General features: G+C 51.7%; 1 protein-coding gene across 1 annotated transcript in view; it reads left to right on the forward strand.

Annotated features, from left to right (window-relative positions):
- naaladl1 (N-acetylated alpha-linked acidic dipeptidase like 1) overlaps positions 1-17,101 on the forward strand; it is a 230,477-nt gene that overhangs the window by 12,456 nt on the left and 200,920 nt on the right. The window contains exons 3-6 of the mRNA XM_059957704.1: positions 2,192-2,313; positions 2,404-2,529; positions 4,205-4,397; positions 12,058-12,151. Coding sequence (XP_059813687.1) covers positions 2,192-2,313; positions 2,404-2,529; positions 4,205-4,397; positions 12,058-12,151 — 535 coding nt within the window. The remainder of the gene's footprint in view (positions 1-2,191; positions 2,314-2,403; positions 2,530-4,204; positions 4,398-12,057; positions 12,152-17,101) is intronic.

Genomic DNA, 17,101 nt, shown 5'->3' on the forward strand with positions numbered 1-17,101 from the left:
GTGTCCTCTGGTCCTAGACTCCCCCACTATATTAAACATCCTCTCCACATCCACTCTATCTGTGTCCTCTGGTCCTAGATTCCCCCACTATAGGAAACATCCTCTCCACATCCACTCTGTCTGTGTCCTCTGGTCCCAGACTCCCCCACTATATTAAACATCCTCTCCACATCCACTCTATCTGTGTCCTCTGGTCCTAGATTCCCCCACTATAGGAAACATCCTCTCTACATCCACTCTATCTAAATGTCTATTATTGGAATGCATGCTTGCAAGGTCAGATGGGGGAGACTTGGAATGAGACATGTGAATGAGATGTGAATGGAATATAGCAATATAAAGCCATAAATAATTAAATAGTAATAAGTTAATCATACCAAGTGTAATAAGTCCAGGACCAGCCTATTGGCTCAGGGTGTCTGACACTCCGAGGGAGGAGTTGTAAAGTTTGATGGCCACAGGCAGGAATGACTTCCTATGACGGTCAGTGTTGCATCTCGGTGGAATGAGTCTCTGGCTGAATGTACTCCTGTGCCTAACCAGTATATTATGGAGTGGGTGGGAGTCATTGTCCAAGATGGCATGCAACTTGGACAGCATCCTCTTTTCAGACACCACCGTCAGAGAGTCCAGTTCCACCCCCAAAACATCACTGGCCTTACAAATGAGTTTGTTGGTTCTGTTGGTGTCTGCTACCCTCAGCCTGCTGCCCCAGCACACAACAGCAAACATGATAGCACTGGCCACCACAGACTCGTAGAACATCCGCAGCATCATCCGGCAGATGTTAAAGGACCTCAGTCTCCTCAGGAAGTAGAGACGGCTCTGACCCTTCTTGTAGACAGCCTCAGTGTTCTTTGACCAGTCCAGTTTATTGTCAATTTGTATCCCCAGGTATTTGTAATCCTCCACCATGTCCGCACTGACCCCTTGGATGGAAACAGGGGTCACCGGTGCCTTAGTCCTCCTCAGGTCCACCACCAGCTCCTTAGACTTTCTCACATTAAGCTGCAGATGGTTCTGCTCGCACCACGTGACAAAGTTTCCCACCGTAGCCCTGTACTCCACCTCGTCTCCCTCGCTGAGAGTTGAGGGCCTCCACTGGGTCAGAGTCGGCCACAGATACTGCATCCTCGCCGTCAGGGCAGAATGATGCAGAGAGCAAGCTTCCCCTCTCCACGCACGGGGAGGCCGATACAGCATCGCGGGAGCTGTCAGCCAGTGTTGAGCTCAATGTAGGACTGCCTTTGGGACTCCAGCTTGGGGTTTACCCCCGAAACCCTCCCCGCGCGTGGGTGTGGTCGCAAGGCGGGTGAGGTTTGAGATCAGAGTTTTCCTTCTGGATGGGCCGCCAACCGCGGCTGACGAGCTCAGTCTGCCCGAGGCGACAGAAGTGTGGCTGCCCCTTCTCCTGTCACCGGGCTTGGTAGCTGAGCCACTCATGAAGGCCAGGAGCCTATTTGAGACGCACGCCATTGGGAGTGGGAGGTTGTCCCCATTTCCACCCCTGGCTATGACAACCTTAACGATTACCCCTTCGTAATAATGATCAATTAGTCACAGGAAGAATCTGTATTTACCTTTATTGTCTCAACTAGAACAACATGTGGGTGCACAAACGGTGTGCACAGCCACTGGGGAGCTCTGCCCCTCCCCGAAGAATTAACGACCTACACTGGCCAGTTCCCCATAGTCCCAGTCCAATCTCCCCGTGTCGGCGATCTGCGAGGGATCTGTCGCCCCTTTGCTTTCGGAGCCTCTCATCGTTCCTCACCAGCCCAAATGTGCTTCAATCTCATTGGCTCAAGGTCGCCTGACCAACCCGGGTCACTTTCTTATTGGCCACCCTCAGCCTTTTATTCTTTCCATCTCTTGACTGGATCAAACCAGGTGACCCGGACACTGAGCTGAATGAACTACTCCAAACCAAAACCAGTCACTTTACATAATAAATCGCTATTTGTCTGAGAACAAAGTAGGTAACTCCTCCCATCTCTCTGATTAAATTACATCACAGGAAGAAATTAGTTTATCAAGCAGTTCCCAAAATGGTGGCTGCAGGGACAGCCTCACAAAATGGCCGCCTCTATTCCTGCTCACTGATTGTCATTCCTTCTGGCCAGCAGCATTGTGGGCTGAACGGCCTGTTGCTATTTGGTGCTGCTGCACATGTTCTCTGCTCTTTCCTCAGTCTCCCCCAGTGGGACAGAACTCTTCAGGTCTCGTGTAAAGGAGGTGAATTACACCCAGGATCAACTGGACCCAGATGTGGTGCAGCCCTTTGCTGCTTTTGCGCCTAACGGAACAGCGAAGGTAAGGTCTGGACCCCCCCCCCCCCCCGAAGCCTCTCCCCCCACCCCTCGTTGTGTCCAGTGGTAACTGGTTCTCTGTCCTATGACACAGGGTAAGCTGGTGTACGCCAACCATGGGAGCATGGCGGACTTCCAGCACCTGATTCAGAAACATCACATTGACCTCAACGACACAGTGGCCATCGTCAAGTACGGAGGCACGGGCCGGGTGGACAAGGTATGACGGAATGGGGGTCGCTGCCTCCGTGGGGCATGGGGTGGGAGGGCAATGATGAGCAGTCCTTACCTCCCAGAGGCAGAGAGCCCTGGAGTTACCCAGCACAGAATTAGGCCTCTTGTCGTGGCCAAGCAAGATCACCATTTGCCCAGGTTCCACTACACACAGCCAGGGTGCCTGAGACTTCTCCACCGTCCTGTACTTGTCACCGTGGAGCGGGCAGCGGGTTTGCCAATCCGGCGGGGGCAAAGGATGTTGGGAATGGTGAGGGTGGAGCGCCGTGGGAGGGGAGTCTCGGATGGGATGGGTGGGGAGGTGAGGGGGAGTGATGGACAGACGGAGGAGGGAGAGTGGGAATAGTGACAGAGACTGGGAGGGGATGGGTGGAGAGGTGAGGGGGAGTGATGGACAGACGGAGGAGGGAGAGTGGGAATAGTAACAGAGACTGGGAGGGGATGGGTGGGGAGGTGAGGGGGAGTGATGGACAGACGGAGGAGGGAGATTGGGAATACTGACAGACTGGGAGGGGATGGGTGGGGAGGTGAGGGGGAGTGATGGACAGACGGAGGAGGGAGATTGGGAATACTGACAGACTGGGAGGGGATGGGTGGGGAGGTGAGGGGGAGTGATGGACAGACGGAGGAGGGAGAGTGGGAATAGTGACAGAGACTGGGATGGGTAGGGAGGTGAGGGGGAGTGATGGACAGACGGAGAGTGGGAATAGTGTCAGAGACTGCGAGGGGATGGGTGGGGAGGTGAGGGGGAGTGATGGACAGACAGAGGAGGGAGAGTGGGAATAGTGACAGACTCGGAGGGGATGGGTGGGGAGGTGAGGGGGAGTGATGGACAGACGGAGGAGGGAGAGTGGGAATAGTGACAGAGATTGGGAGGGGATGGGTGGGGAGGTGAGGGGGAGTGATGGACAGACGGAGGAGGGGAGAGTGGGAATAGTGACAGAGACTGGGAGGGGATGGGTGGGGAGGTGAGGGGGAGTGATGGACAGACGGAGGAGGGGAGAGTGGGAATAGTGACAGAGACTGGGAGGTGATGGGTGGGGAGGTGAGGGGGAGTGATGGACAGACGGAGGAGGGAGAGTGGGAATAGTGACAGAGACTATGAGGGGATGGGTGGGGAGGTGAGGGGGAGTGATGGACAGACGGAGGAAGGAGAGTGGGAATAGTGACAGACTGGGAGGGGATGGGTGGGGAGGTGAGGGGGAGTGATGGACAGATGGAGGAGGGAGAGTGGTAATAGTGACAGAGACTGGGAGGGGATGGGTGGGGAGGTGAGGGGGAGTGATGGACAGATGGAGGAGGGAGAGTGGGAATAGTGACAGAGACTGGGAGGGGATGGGTGGGGAGGTGACGGGAAGTGATGTACAGACGGAGGAGGGAGAGTGGGAATAGTGACAGAGACTGGGAGGGGATGGGTAGGGAGGTGAGGGGGAGTGATAGAAATATAGATGAGGGGGGAGTGTGAAGGTGGAGGGGCTTTCAATGAGGAAAATTAAGGGCGATGAAAAAGATTTGGAGAGGAAGTTGTTCGAAGAGGGGAAGCTTTCGATGAACGAATACCCACTCCAGCACCCTCCTTTGTCCCACCCTCCGCTGACCTACCCTCAGTCAGGGAGCTCTGACGGGGCGGGGACATAACTTCTCCTGATTTGTGCCGCCAGGCCATCAATGGAGCCCACTTCGGGGTGGTGGGCATCATCGTCTACACGGACCCGGCGGACATGAACGACGGCAAAGTTAGCGATGTGAACGAGACCTACCCCCACTCCTGGTATCTCCCGCCCTCCGGTGTCGAGCGGGGATCGTACAAGAAATACTTCGGTGACCAGCTGACCCCCTACTACCCTGCGAAAGGTACTCTTCCCACCTCAGCTCGCTCTGCTTCACGCCTGCACTCTGAACTCGCGCTTGTGTGCTCAGGTCAGGGCATATTAACGGGGTCTGTGGCCTCGCCCACAGGGATAATATTTTGTAAAATTGGACCCCCCACCCAGGGTATTTTACACCCCCCCCCCCCGGCGGGCAGAAGATAGAAAAGCACGTATCACCAGAGCTGAAGGGCGGCTTCTGTTATCAGACTCTCGAACGGTTCTCCCAGGGTGGAGACACGTCTCTACCAAAGGAGGTGTGAGAGGCTCCTTCCTCTGCTGGCCTGCGGGTCACCCTGGGGCGAGCTGCCGCTCCCACTTCGCCCCCGATCAGGGTGACGAAACTCCGGCACCCTGAGGGTGTGCTAGCCTTCCAGGCCGCGTCCTTGGCGTGTCGAAAAGTGGCCGGTCGCGAGGCCCTGACAGCGGGTCCCATTCCCGCGGAGAACCGAAGTCAGCGTGGAACCTCGGGTCAGGGTCTTCAGAAGAACCCTGAAGGGGAAGAAGGAGATATTAAAGATGGAAATAGAACTCTTTCCAAAGATGCAAGCCAAGGAATTGCCGATCGGCACCATTGTCGCCTAATCTCCGACTGGTGACGTAGAAGCAGAATCAGGCCATTCGGCCAATCGAGTCTGCCCCGCCATTCCATCATGGCTGATTTAGTTTCCCTCTCAACCCCATTCTCCTGGAACCTTTGGCGCCCTTATCAGCCTCTGCTTCAAATACACGGGGTGGCCTGGCCTCCATTCCCTTTACGGCAATGAATTCCACAGATTCACCACAGAAGACCATAAGACATGGGGGCAGAATTAGGCCATTCAGCCCATCGAGTCAGCTCCGCCATTCTATCATGGCTGATCCATTTTCCCTCTCCCTGTATCCCTTCATACCCTGACCAGTCAAGACTCTAACCTTAAATATACCACAGTGACCTATGGGAATGAATCCCACAGATACACTCCTCTCTAGCAAAAATAAAATCCTCCTCATCTCCGTTCTGAGGTCATGTCCTCTGGTCTTGGACCTCCCCACCTTCTCCTCACATCGAGGCCTTTCAACTCTCAGAAGGTTTCAGTGAGGTCACCCCACATTCTTCTGCCCAGGGCCGTCAAACGGTCTTCAATCCTGGAATCATTTCTGTGACCCCTCTCCAGTCTCAGCACATCCTTTCTAAGAGAAGGGGCTGAAAACTGCTCACAATGCTCCAAGTGAGGTCTCGCCAGGGATTTATAAAGCCTCAACGTTCCATCCTTGCTCTTATATTCTGTTCCTCTTGAAATGAATGCAAACATCTCATTTGCCTTCCTCACCACCGACTCAACCTGAGAATTCTCCACCAGGACTCCCCGTTCCCTTTGCACCTCAGATTATTTAATTTTCTTTCCATTTAGAAAACAGTCAGCCCTTTCGTTTCTTCTACCAAAGTGCTTGACTGTACGCTCCCCAACCTTGCATTCCATCAGCCACCTTTCAGCCCATTCTCTCAATCTGTTCAAATCCTCCCCGAGGCCCTCTTTATTTCCCACTCTTTGCCTCCTGCCAATCAGCCAATGCTCCATCCACACTCGTGTCTGTCCTGTACTGGTATGGGTTCTAGTTAAGCGGCCTCACGTTGTCAAAGCCCTTCTGAAAATCCAAGTACGCGACTCCAACTGATTCTCCTCTGTCTGTCCTGCTTGCTGTTTCCTCAAAGAACTCCCAACAGATTTCTCAGGCAAGATTTTCCTTGGGGAAACCATGCTGACTATGGCCTATTTGGCCGATTTTATCATGCGCCTCCACGTACCATGAAATAACGATGGGCTCCAACATTTCCCTAACCACGTGAGGTCAGAGTCACTGGCCGATTGTTTCCTTTCCTCTGCCTCCCTGTCTTCTTGAAAGTCAGAGCGACATTTGCAATTTTCCAATCTTCCGGAACCAATTGGTTCTTGAAAGATCATTACTAATGCCTCCACAATCTCTTCAGTCACCTCATTCAGAACCCTGGGGTGTACACCATCGCGTCCTGGTGGCTTACCCACCTTCAGACCTGTCAGTTTCCCAAGAACAGAGGCTTTTCCCCAGGGCTGAACTGTTGCCACAAGAGGACACAGGTTTAAGGTGCTGGGGAGTAGGTACAGAGGAGATGCCAGGGGTAAGTTTTTCACACAGAGAGAGTTGAGTGTGTGGAATGGGCTGCTGGCAACGGTGGTGGAGGCGGATACGATAGGGTCTTTTAAGAGACTTTCGGATAGGTACATGGAGCTGAGGAAAATAGAGGGCTACGGGTAAGCTTAGTGATTTCTAAGGTAGGGACATGTTCAGCACAGCTTTGTGGGCTGAAGGGCCTGTATTGTGCTGTGGGTTTTCTATGTTTCGGTGTTTACATTTTAACTTACTCCCTAGTAGAGGCAACTTTACACACTTCTGCCCCCCGACGCTCTAGAACTTCTGGCATACTGCCAGTGTCTTTCACGATGAGTATTGATGCACAATACTTGTTCAGTTCAGCTGCCATTTCCGTGAGCCCCATTACCACCTCTCCTGCGTCATTTTCCTGTCTTCCAATATCTACTCTCACCTCTCTTTTATATATTTGAAGAGACTTCTGGTGTCCGTTTTAATATTATTGGCTAGTTTACCTTCGTATTTCATCTTTTCCTTCTTCATGACTTTGTTTTGTTGTCTTGAAGTTGGTTTTTAAAAGCTTCCCAGTCCTCTAACTTCCAGCTAACCTTTGATCTATTACGTGTCCCCTCTTTGGCTTTGACTTCCCTTCAGAGCCACAGTTGTGTTGTCCTACCTTTCAGGTACTTCTGCGGGGTGTATATGCCCCGCGTCTTATGCATCGCCCCCAGAAATTGCAGCCATTGCTGCTCTACTGTCAACCCAGCCAGAGTTCATTTCCAGCCCCCCTCTCGTGCCTCTGCCATCCCCCTCACTCCGCTGTAATCAAACTTTACCTCCTCACCCCTCAAACGGCGGGGTGAGTTGTACAAATCTCCGCTTTTGGGAACTAGCGTCAATCTGATTTCCCCAATCTACATAACTATCGCAACAATGCCCTTTTGAGATGCCTATTCTATCTCCTGATGGAATTTGAAGACCATGGCTTCTCTTCTGTTTAGGGGGTCTGTATGCAACTCCCAGTAGGGTCTTTTCACCCTCGCAGTTTCTTAACTCTACCCAGAACAGATCAACACCTTTCTACCCGATGTCATCTCTTTCCGAAGATTTGATTTCATTTCTCACCAGCAGAGCAATACCTCCCCTCTGCCACCCGCCTGTCCTTTCGATACCATGCGTCTCCTTGGACGTCAAGCTCCCAGCTATATTCTTCTTCCAGCCCACAACATCACCGGCCGATCTCCAACAACTTCATCTACCTTGTTCCATGTACTGCGCACACTCAAATATAACTCTTTCAGTCCAGCATTCGTTTTGTCCACCTTTTCCATTGAAACTCATCCTGTCGACTGCAGTTTTGCCCTGTCATCAGCCTCCCTTTGCATGGAGTCTCACGACACGCTGCCTCTGTTTCCAGAACGACCACCTCATACTCAGTACTATCCGGTTTGTACACTCCACCTCCGCCAAACGAGTTTAAACCCTCCCAAACAATTCTATCCCGCAAGGATATTGGACCCCTCGGGTTCAGGTGTAACCCATCCCTTTTGTGCAGGTCATACCTTCCCCACGAGAGTTCCCAATGATCCATAAATCCGATCCCTTGTCCCCTGCACTAGTTCCTCCGCCACGCATTCCCCTGCCAAATCATCCTATTCCTACCCTCCCTGACACGTGGCACAGGCAGCAATCCAGAGATTACCACCCTGGAAGTCCCACTTCTCAGCTTTCTACCCAGCTCCCAAAATCTCCCTTCAGCACCTCCACACCTTGTCTACCTTTGTCATCGGTGCCGATATGACCTCTGGCTGCTCACCCTCCCCCATGGACCCAGGGATATCCCGGACCCTGGCACCTGGGAGGCAACATACCATCTGGGTATCTCTATCGTGCCCACAGAACCTGGTTTCTGTTCCTCTCACTAAGGAATCTCCTGTCAACACTGCGGCCCGCTTCAGCTCTCTGCTCTTCTGATCCGTGGCACGGGACTCAGTGCCAGAGACCCATTCATCGTGGCTCATACCCAGCAGGACGTGCACCTCAACCGTATCTAAAGTGGTATACTTATTACTGAGGGGAATGGCCACAGGGGGACTCTGCACGGACTGCCTGTTTCCCTTCTCTCTCCAGACACTCACCCAGTTACCTACCTCCTGCAACAGAGAGTGACTAACTCCCTGTAGCTCCTATCCATCACTCCCCATCTCTGTTCTAAAGGGACGTGCTTCTACTCTGAGGCTGTGCCCTCTGGTCCCAGACTCCCCCACTATAGGAAACATCCTCTCCACATCCACTCTATCTGTGTCCTCTGGTCCTAGACTCCCCCACTATAGGAAACATCCTCTCCACATCCACTCTGTCTGTGTCCTCTGGTCCTGGACTCCCCCACTATAGGAAACATCCTCTCCACATCCACTCTATCTGTGTCCTCTGGTCCTAGACTCCCCCACGATAGGAAACATCCTCTCCACATCCACTCTATCTGTGTCCTCTGGTCCTAGACTCCCCCACGATAGGAAACATCCTCTCCACATCCACTCTATCTGTGTCCTCTGGTCCGAGACTCCCCCACTATAGGAAACATCCTCTCCACATCCACTCTATCTATGTCCCCTGGTCCTAGACTCTCCCACAAGAGGAAACATCCTCTCCACATCCACTCTATCTGTGTCCTCTGGTCCTAGACTCCCCCACTATAGGAAACCTCCTGTCCACATCCACACTATCTGTGTCCTCTGGTCCTAGACTCCCCCACTATAGGAAACATCCCCTCCACATCCACTCTGTCTGTGTCCTCTGGCCCTAGACTCCCCCACTATAGGAAACATCCTCTCCACATCCACTCTATCTGTGTCCTCTGGTCCTAGACTCCCCCACTATAGGAAACATCCTCTCCACATCCACTCTATCTGTGTCCTCTGGTCCTAGACTCCCCCACTATAGGAAACATCCTCTCCACATCCTCTCTATCTGTGTCCTCTGGTCCTAGACTCCCCCACTATAGGAAACATCCTCTCCACATCCACTCTATCTGTGTCCTCTGGTCCTAGACTCCCCCACGATAGGAAACATCCTCTCCACATCCACTCTATCTGTGTCCTCTGGTCCGAGACTCCCCCACTATAGGAAACATCCTCTCCACATCCACTCTATCTGTGTCCCCTGGTCCTAGACTCTCCCACAAGAGGAAACATCCTCTCCACATCCACTCTATCTGTGTCCTCTGGTCCTAGACTCCCCCACTATAGGAAACATCCCCTCCACATCCACTCTGTCTGTGTCCTCTGGCCCTAGACTCCCCCACTATAGGAAACATCCTCTCCACATCCACTCTATCTGTGTCCTCTGGTCCTAGACTCCCCCACTATAGGAAACACCCTCTCCACATCCACTCTATCTGTGTCCTCTGGTCCTAGACTCCCCCACTATAGGAAACATCCTCTCCACATCCACTCTATCTGTGTCCTCTGGTCCTAGACTCCCCCACTATAGGAAACATCCGCTCCACATCCACTCTATCTGTGTCCTCTGGTCCTAGACTCCCCCACTATAGGAAACATCCTCTCCACATCCACTCTATCTGTCTCCTCTGGCCCTAGACTCCCCCACTATAGGAAACATCCTCTCCACATCCACTCTATCTGTGTCCTCTGGTCCTAGACTCCCCCACTATAGGAAACATCCTCTCCACATCCACTCTATCTGTGTCCTCTGGTCCTAGACTCCCCCACTATAGGAAACATACTCTCCACATCCTCTCTATCTGTGTCCTCTGGTCCTAGACTCCCCCACTATAGGAAACATCCTCTCCACATCCTCTCTATCTGTGTCCTCTGGTCCTAGACTCCCCCACTATAGGAAACATCCTCTCCACATCCACTCTATCTGTGTCCTCTGGTCCTAGACTCCCCCACTATAGGAAACATCTTCTCCACATCCACTCTATCTGTGTCCTCTGGTCCTAGACTCCCCCACTATAGGAAACATCCTCTCCACATCCACTCTATATGTGTCCTCTGGTCCTAGACTCCCCCACTATAGGAAACATCCGCTCCACATCCACTCTATCTGTGTCCTCTGGTCCTAGACTCACCCACTATAGGAAACATCCGCTCCACATCCACTCTATCTGTGTCCTCTGGTCCTAGACTCCCCCACTATAGGAAACATCCTCTCCACATCCACTCTATCTGTCTCCTCTGGCCCTAGACTCCCCCACTATAGGAAACATCCTCTCCACATCCACTCTATCTGTGTCCTCTGGTCCTAGACTCCCCCACTATAGGAAACATCCTCTCCACATCCACTCTATCTGTGTCCTCTGGTCCTAGACTCCCCCACTATAGGAAACATCCTCTCCACATCCACTCTATCTGTGTCCTCTGGTCCTGACTCCCCCTCTAAAGGAAACATCCTCTCCACATCCACTCTATCTGTGTCCTCTGGTCCTAGACTCCCCCACTATAGGAAACATCCTCTCCACATCCACTCTGTCTGTGTCCTCTGGTCCCAGACTCCCCCACTATAGGAAACATCCTCTCCACATCCACTCTGTCTGTGTCCTCTGGCCCTAGACTCCCCCACTATAGGAAACATCCTCTCCTCATCCACTCTATATGTGTCCTCTGGTCCTAGACTCCCCCACTATAGGAAACATCCGCTCCACATCCACTCTATCTGTGTCCTCTGGTCCTAGACTCCCCCACTATAGGAAACATCCTCTCCACATCCACTCTATCTGTCTCCTCTGGCCCTAGACTCCCCCACTATAGGAACCATCCTCTCCACATCCACTCTATCTGTGTCCTCTGGTCCTAGACTCCCCCACTATAGGAAACATCCTCTCCACATCCACTCTATCTGTGACCTCTGGTCCTAGACTCCCCCACTATAGGAAACATCCTCTCCACATCCACTCTATCTGTGTCCTCTGGTCCTAGACTCCCCCACTATAGGAAACATCCTCTCCACATCCACTCTGTCTGTGTCCTCTGGTCCTAGACTCCCCCACTATAGGAAACATCCTCTCCACATCCACTCTATTTGTGTCCACTGATCCTAGACTCCCCCACTACAGGAAACATCCTCTCCACATCCACTCTATCTGTGTCCACTGATCCTAGAGTCCCCCACTATAGGAAACATCCTCTCCACATCCACTCTATCTGTGTCCACTGATCCTAGAGTCCCCCACTATAGGAAACATCCTCTCCACATCCACTCTATCTGTGTCCTCTGGTCCTAGACTCCCCCACTATAGGAAACATCCTCTCCACATCCACTCTATCTGTGTCCACTGATCCTAGACTCCCCCACTATAGGAAACATCCTCTCCACATCCACTCTATCGAGGCAGAGTACTGAACAGTTGAGTCTGCTCTTCACGGTGCCCATGGGCAGGGACTGAGTCAGGCCTGCTTACTGGTGTCCTGTTGTTGAAGCCCGCCCGCTGAAAGTGCGGTGGCTGGTCCGAGGGTGAAGCCATCTCTCTCCGAGCCGGGACTCATGAAAGCTTCTGTTTGCTTGATTCACAGACTATACATTCAGACAGAAGGAATCCGACGTCAAGGGCCTCTCGCCCATTCCCGCCCAACCAATCGGCTTTGAGGATGCCCGTCAGCTGATCTGGTAGGTTCTCGCTGAGGTCAAAGGTGACGGCCAAGGCAAAGTTCTGCGAATGTGCAGACGTCGTGTGTTATCGAGATCCTCTGTTGACTCTGCTGACTGTCCCCACCCCTCACCTTTCTTTTTTAATCTTTTTATTATTATTATTAATATCAACAAATTAAAATTGATACATAGATAATGGGACTATAAACATTTCAACTGAACATGAAAGAATACCTAACCAACAGTTACAGTATAAATGAGTGTTTCCAATTCATGGGCGATACAAGCAACAAATTAACAAGGCAAACCCAGGTATATCATAATATATATTAAAAAAACATAAAAAAGAAAAAGAAAAAAAATTATGCAAAAAGAAACGAATCTAATAATCTAATAACTAATACAGTTTATAATTAATACCGTTTAAAGTTGTGGATAGGGGTGAAATGTCCAAGGATAAATTGGCTCATTTTCATTCTTATATAAATCCTATTTGTGACAGATGTCATTCTGAGATAGCGTCTTTAACTCATATGTTCTGGTCATGAGTGCTTTTGAAAAAATATTGGATAGACATTTTTGATATTATTTCTACTGTATTGAACATTGATTTACAACCTCATCCTATTACTGCAATTTTTGGTTTACCAATGATGGACTCACTCCATTTATCCTCTTCCGCTTGTCGAATGATTGCATTTCGTACATTAATGGCTAGAAGATCTATTTTATTGAATTGGAAAGAAATTAATCCTCCCTCTGTATTTCATTGGTTTTCTCAAACTACATTATGTCTAAATTTAGAAAAAATTATAAGTGTTATATTTGATACTTCCATTAAATTTGAAAATATATGGAGACCATTTATTCAATATTTTCACCTGATGTAATATGACCCTGTTCCAAGCCTATTTGTTTTTCCAGTTTTGATTTTATTTATGTTGTGAGGATCGGAGTTGGCGACACTGATGATTTTGTATTTTTGTGAGATATTATAAACAGCCCTTTTTTTCCATTTTTTCTTTTTCTCTTTTTTCTTTTTTCAGTTTTTTTCCCACCCCTCACCTGCCAGAGCTGTATTCCCCCACCCAACTACAACCCCCTTAGCATCTCACAATACCCATCTTCTCCCAGGCATTTCAGAGACAGGCTCGTCAGAATCACATTCAGTATCGGGAAATCTGTTAGCTTCGCAGCTCAATGCAACAGATAACACAGGAGTAAAAAGTGAACAAGTATTTCAGTCAGAGTAAGTGTTATATGTGTCTTGAATAGATTAAAATAATGCAAATCAGAAATAATATGTATTAAAAAAACTAAAAAATAGGCACTGTGTTAGTGTTCGTGGGTTCAATGTCCATTCAGAAATCTGACGGCAGAGGGGGAGAAGCTGTTCCTGAATCGCTGAGTGTGTGTCTTCAGGCTCCTGTACCTCCTCCCTGATGGCAGAGGGGGAGAAGCTGTTCCTGAATAGTTGAGTGTGTGTCTTCAGGCTCCTGTACCTCCTCCCTGATGGCAGAGGGGGAGAAGCTGTTCCTGAATCGCTGAGTGTGTGTCTTCAGGCTCCGGTACCTCCTCCCTGATGGCAGAGGGGATGAAGCTGTTCCTGAATCGTTGAGTGTGTGTCTTCAGGCTCCTGTACCTCCTCCCTGATGGCAGAGGGGGAGAAGCTGTTCCTGAATCGTTGAGTGTGTGTCTTCAGGCTCCTGTACCCCCTCCCTGATGGCAGAGGGGAAGAAGCTGTTCCTGAATCGTTGAATGTGTGTCTTCAGGCTCCTGTACCTCCTCCCTGATGGCAGAGGGGGAGAAGCTGTTCCTGAATCGTTGAGTGTGTGTCTTCAGGCTCCTGTACCTCCTCCCTGATGGCAGAGGGGAAGAAGCTGTTCCTGAATCACTGAGTGTGTGTCTTCAGGCTCCTGTACCCCCTCCCTGATGGCAGAGGGGAAGAAGCTGTTCCTGAATCGTTGAGTGTGTGTCTTCAGGCTCCTGTACCCCCTCCCTGATGGCAGAGGGGAAGAAGCTGTTCCTGAATCGTTGAGTGTGTGTCTTCAGGCTCCTGTACCCCCTCCCTGATGGCAGAGGGGAAGAAGCTATTCCTGAATCATTGAGTATGTGTCTTCAGGCTCCTGTACCCCCTCCCTGATAGCAGAGGGGGAGAAGCTGTTCCTGAATCGTTGAGTGTGTGTCTTCAGGCTCCTGTACCTCCACCCTGATGGCAGAGGGGGAGAAGCTGTTCCTGAATCGTTGAGTGTGTGTCTTCAGGCTCCTGTACCCCCTCCCTGATGGTAGCAGTTAGAAGAGGGCACGTCCTGGGTTGTGGGGGTCCTGAACGATTGATGTCTCCTTTCTGAGGCGCCGCTCCTTAAGGATGTCCTGTATACTGCAGAAACTAGTATGCAAGATGGTGCTGAGTAAATTTACAACTTTACACAGCTTCTTTTGATCCTGTGCAGTAGCCACCCCCCCCCGCCACCCACCGCCAGTACCAGACGGTGATGCAGCCAGTCAGAAGCTCTCCACGGTACATCTATGGAAATTTTGAAGTGTTTTATGTGACAAACCAAATCTCTTCAAAATCCTAATGAAGTATAGCCGCTGTCTTGACTTCTTTATAACTGCATCGATATGTTGGGACCAGGTTAGGTCCTCAGAGATCTTGACACCCAGGAACTTGAAGCTGCTCACTCTCTCCACTTCTGATCCCTCTGTGAGGATTGGTGTGTGTTCCTTCGTCTTACCCTTCCTGAAGTCCACAATCAGCTCTTTCATCTTACTGACGTTGAGTGCCAGGTTGTTGCTGCGGCACCATTCCACTAGTTGGCATATCTCACTCCTGTACGCCCTCTTGTCTCCATCTGAGATTCTACCAACAATGGTTGTATCGTCAGCTAGTTTACAGATGGTATTTGAGCTATGCCTAGCCACACAGTCATGGATATCGAGAGAGGAGAGCAGTGGGCAAAGCACACGCCCCTGCGGTGTGCCAGAGCTGATCGCCAGCAAGGAGGATAAATTATCACCAATCCACACAGTCTGCGGTCTTCCGGTTAGGAAGTCGAGGATCCAATTGCACAGGGAGGTACAGAGGCTCAGGGTCTGTGACTTCTCAGTGAGGATAATGGGAATGATGGTGTTAAATTCTGGGCTAACAGCATCCTGACGTAGGTGTTGGGTTGTCTAGGTGGTCTAAAGCCATGTGGAGAGACATTGAGATTGCGTCTGCCGTTGACCCATTGTGGCGATAGGCAAATTGCAGTGGGTCCAGGTCCCTGCTGAGGCTGGAGATCAGTCTAGTCATGACCAACCTCTCAGAGCATTTCATCACTGTCGATGTGAGTGCTAGCGGGCGATAGTCAATAAGGCAGCTCACATTCTCCTTCGTAGGCACGGTTGCCCTTCGGAAGCAGCTGGGAACGTCTGACCAGAGCATTGAGAGGTAGAAGATGTTGAATACCCCATCAGTTGGTGGGCACAGGTTTACACAGGGAGTGATGGACAGACAGAGTAGGGAGAGTGGGAACAGAAACAGGGGATGGGTGGGGAGGTGAGGGGGAGTGATGGACAGATGGAGGAGGGAGAGTGGGAACAGTAACAGAGACTGGGAGGGGATGTGTGGGGAGGTGAGGGGGAGTGATGGACAGACGGAGGAGGGAGAGTGGGAATAGTGACAGAGACTGGGAGGGGATGGGTGGGGAGGTGAGGGGGAGTGATGGACAGATGGAGGAGGGAGAGTGGGAACAGTAACAGAGACTGGGAGGGGATGTGTGGGGAGGTGAGGGGGAGTGATGGACAGACGGAGGAGGGAGAGTGGGAATAGTGACAGAGACTGGGAGGGGATGGGTGGGGAGGTGAGGGGGAGTGATGGACAGTCGGAGGACGGAGAGTGGGAATAGTGACAGAGACTGGGAGGGGAGTGGGTGGGGATGTGAGGTGGAGTGATGGACAGACGGAGGAGGGAGATTGGGAATAGTGACAGAGACTGGGAGGGGATGGATGGGGAGGTGAGGGGGAGTGATGGACAGATGGAGGAGGGAGAGTGGGAACAGTGACAGAGATTGGGAGGGGATGGTTGGGGAGGTGAGGGGGAGTGACGGAGGAGGGAATGTGGGAATAGTGGCAGAGACTGCGAGGGGATGGGTGGGGAGGTGAGGGGGAGTGACGGAGGAGGGAGAGTGGGAATAGTGGCAGAGACCGGGACGGGATGGGTGGGGAGGTGAGGGGGAGTGACGGAGGAGGGAGAGTGGGAATAGTGGCAGAGACTGGGAGGGGATGGGTGGGGAGGTGATGGGGTGTGATGGACAGATGGAGGAGTGAGAGTGGGAATAGTGACAGAGTCTGGGAGGGGATGGGTGTGGAGGTGAGGGGGAGTGATAGACAGACGGAGGAGGGAGATTGGGAATAGTGACAGAGACTGGGAGGGGATGGGTGTGGAGGTGAGGGGGAGTGATGGACAGACGGAGGAGGGAGAGTGGGAATAGTGACAGAGACTGGGAGGGGATGGCTGGGGAGGTGAGGGGGAGTGATGGACAGACGGAGGAGGGAGAGTGGGAATCGTGACAGACTGGGAGGGGATGGGTGGGGAGATGAGGGGGAGTGATGGACAGACGGAGGAGGGAGAGTGGGAATCGTGACAGAGACTGGGAGGGGATGGGTGGGGAGGTGAGGGGGAGTGATGGACAGACGGAGAAGGGAGAGTGGGAATAGTGACAGGGACTGGGAGGGGATGGGTGGGGAGGTGAGGGGGAGTGATGGACAGACGGAGGAGGGAGAGTGGGTATAATGTCACAGTGTGTGGGGATGGGTGGGCAGGTGAAGGGGAGTGATGGACAGATGTAGGAGGGAGAGTGGGAATAGTGACAGTGACTGGGAGCGGATGAGTAGGGGGGGTGAGTGGGAGTGATGGGCAGCCGGAGGAGGGAGAGTGGGAATAGTGACAGAGACTGGGAGGGGATGGATGGGGAGGTGAGG

Source organism: Hypanus sabinus (assembly GCF_030144855.1).
Source record: "Hypanus sabinus isolate sHypSab1 chromosome 31 unlocalized genomic scaffold, sHypSab1.hap1 SUPER_31_unloc_2, whole genome shotgun sequence".
NCBI classification, from domain to species: Eukaryota; Metazoa; Chordata; class Chondrichthyes; order Myliobatiformes; family Dasyatidae; genus Hypanus; species Hypanus sabinus.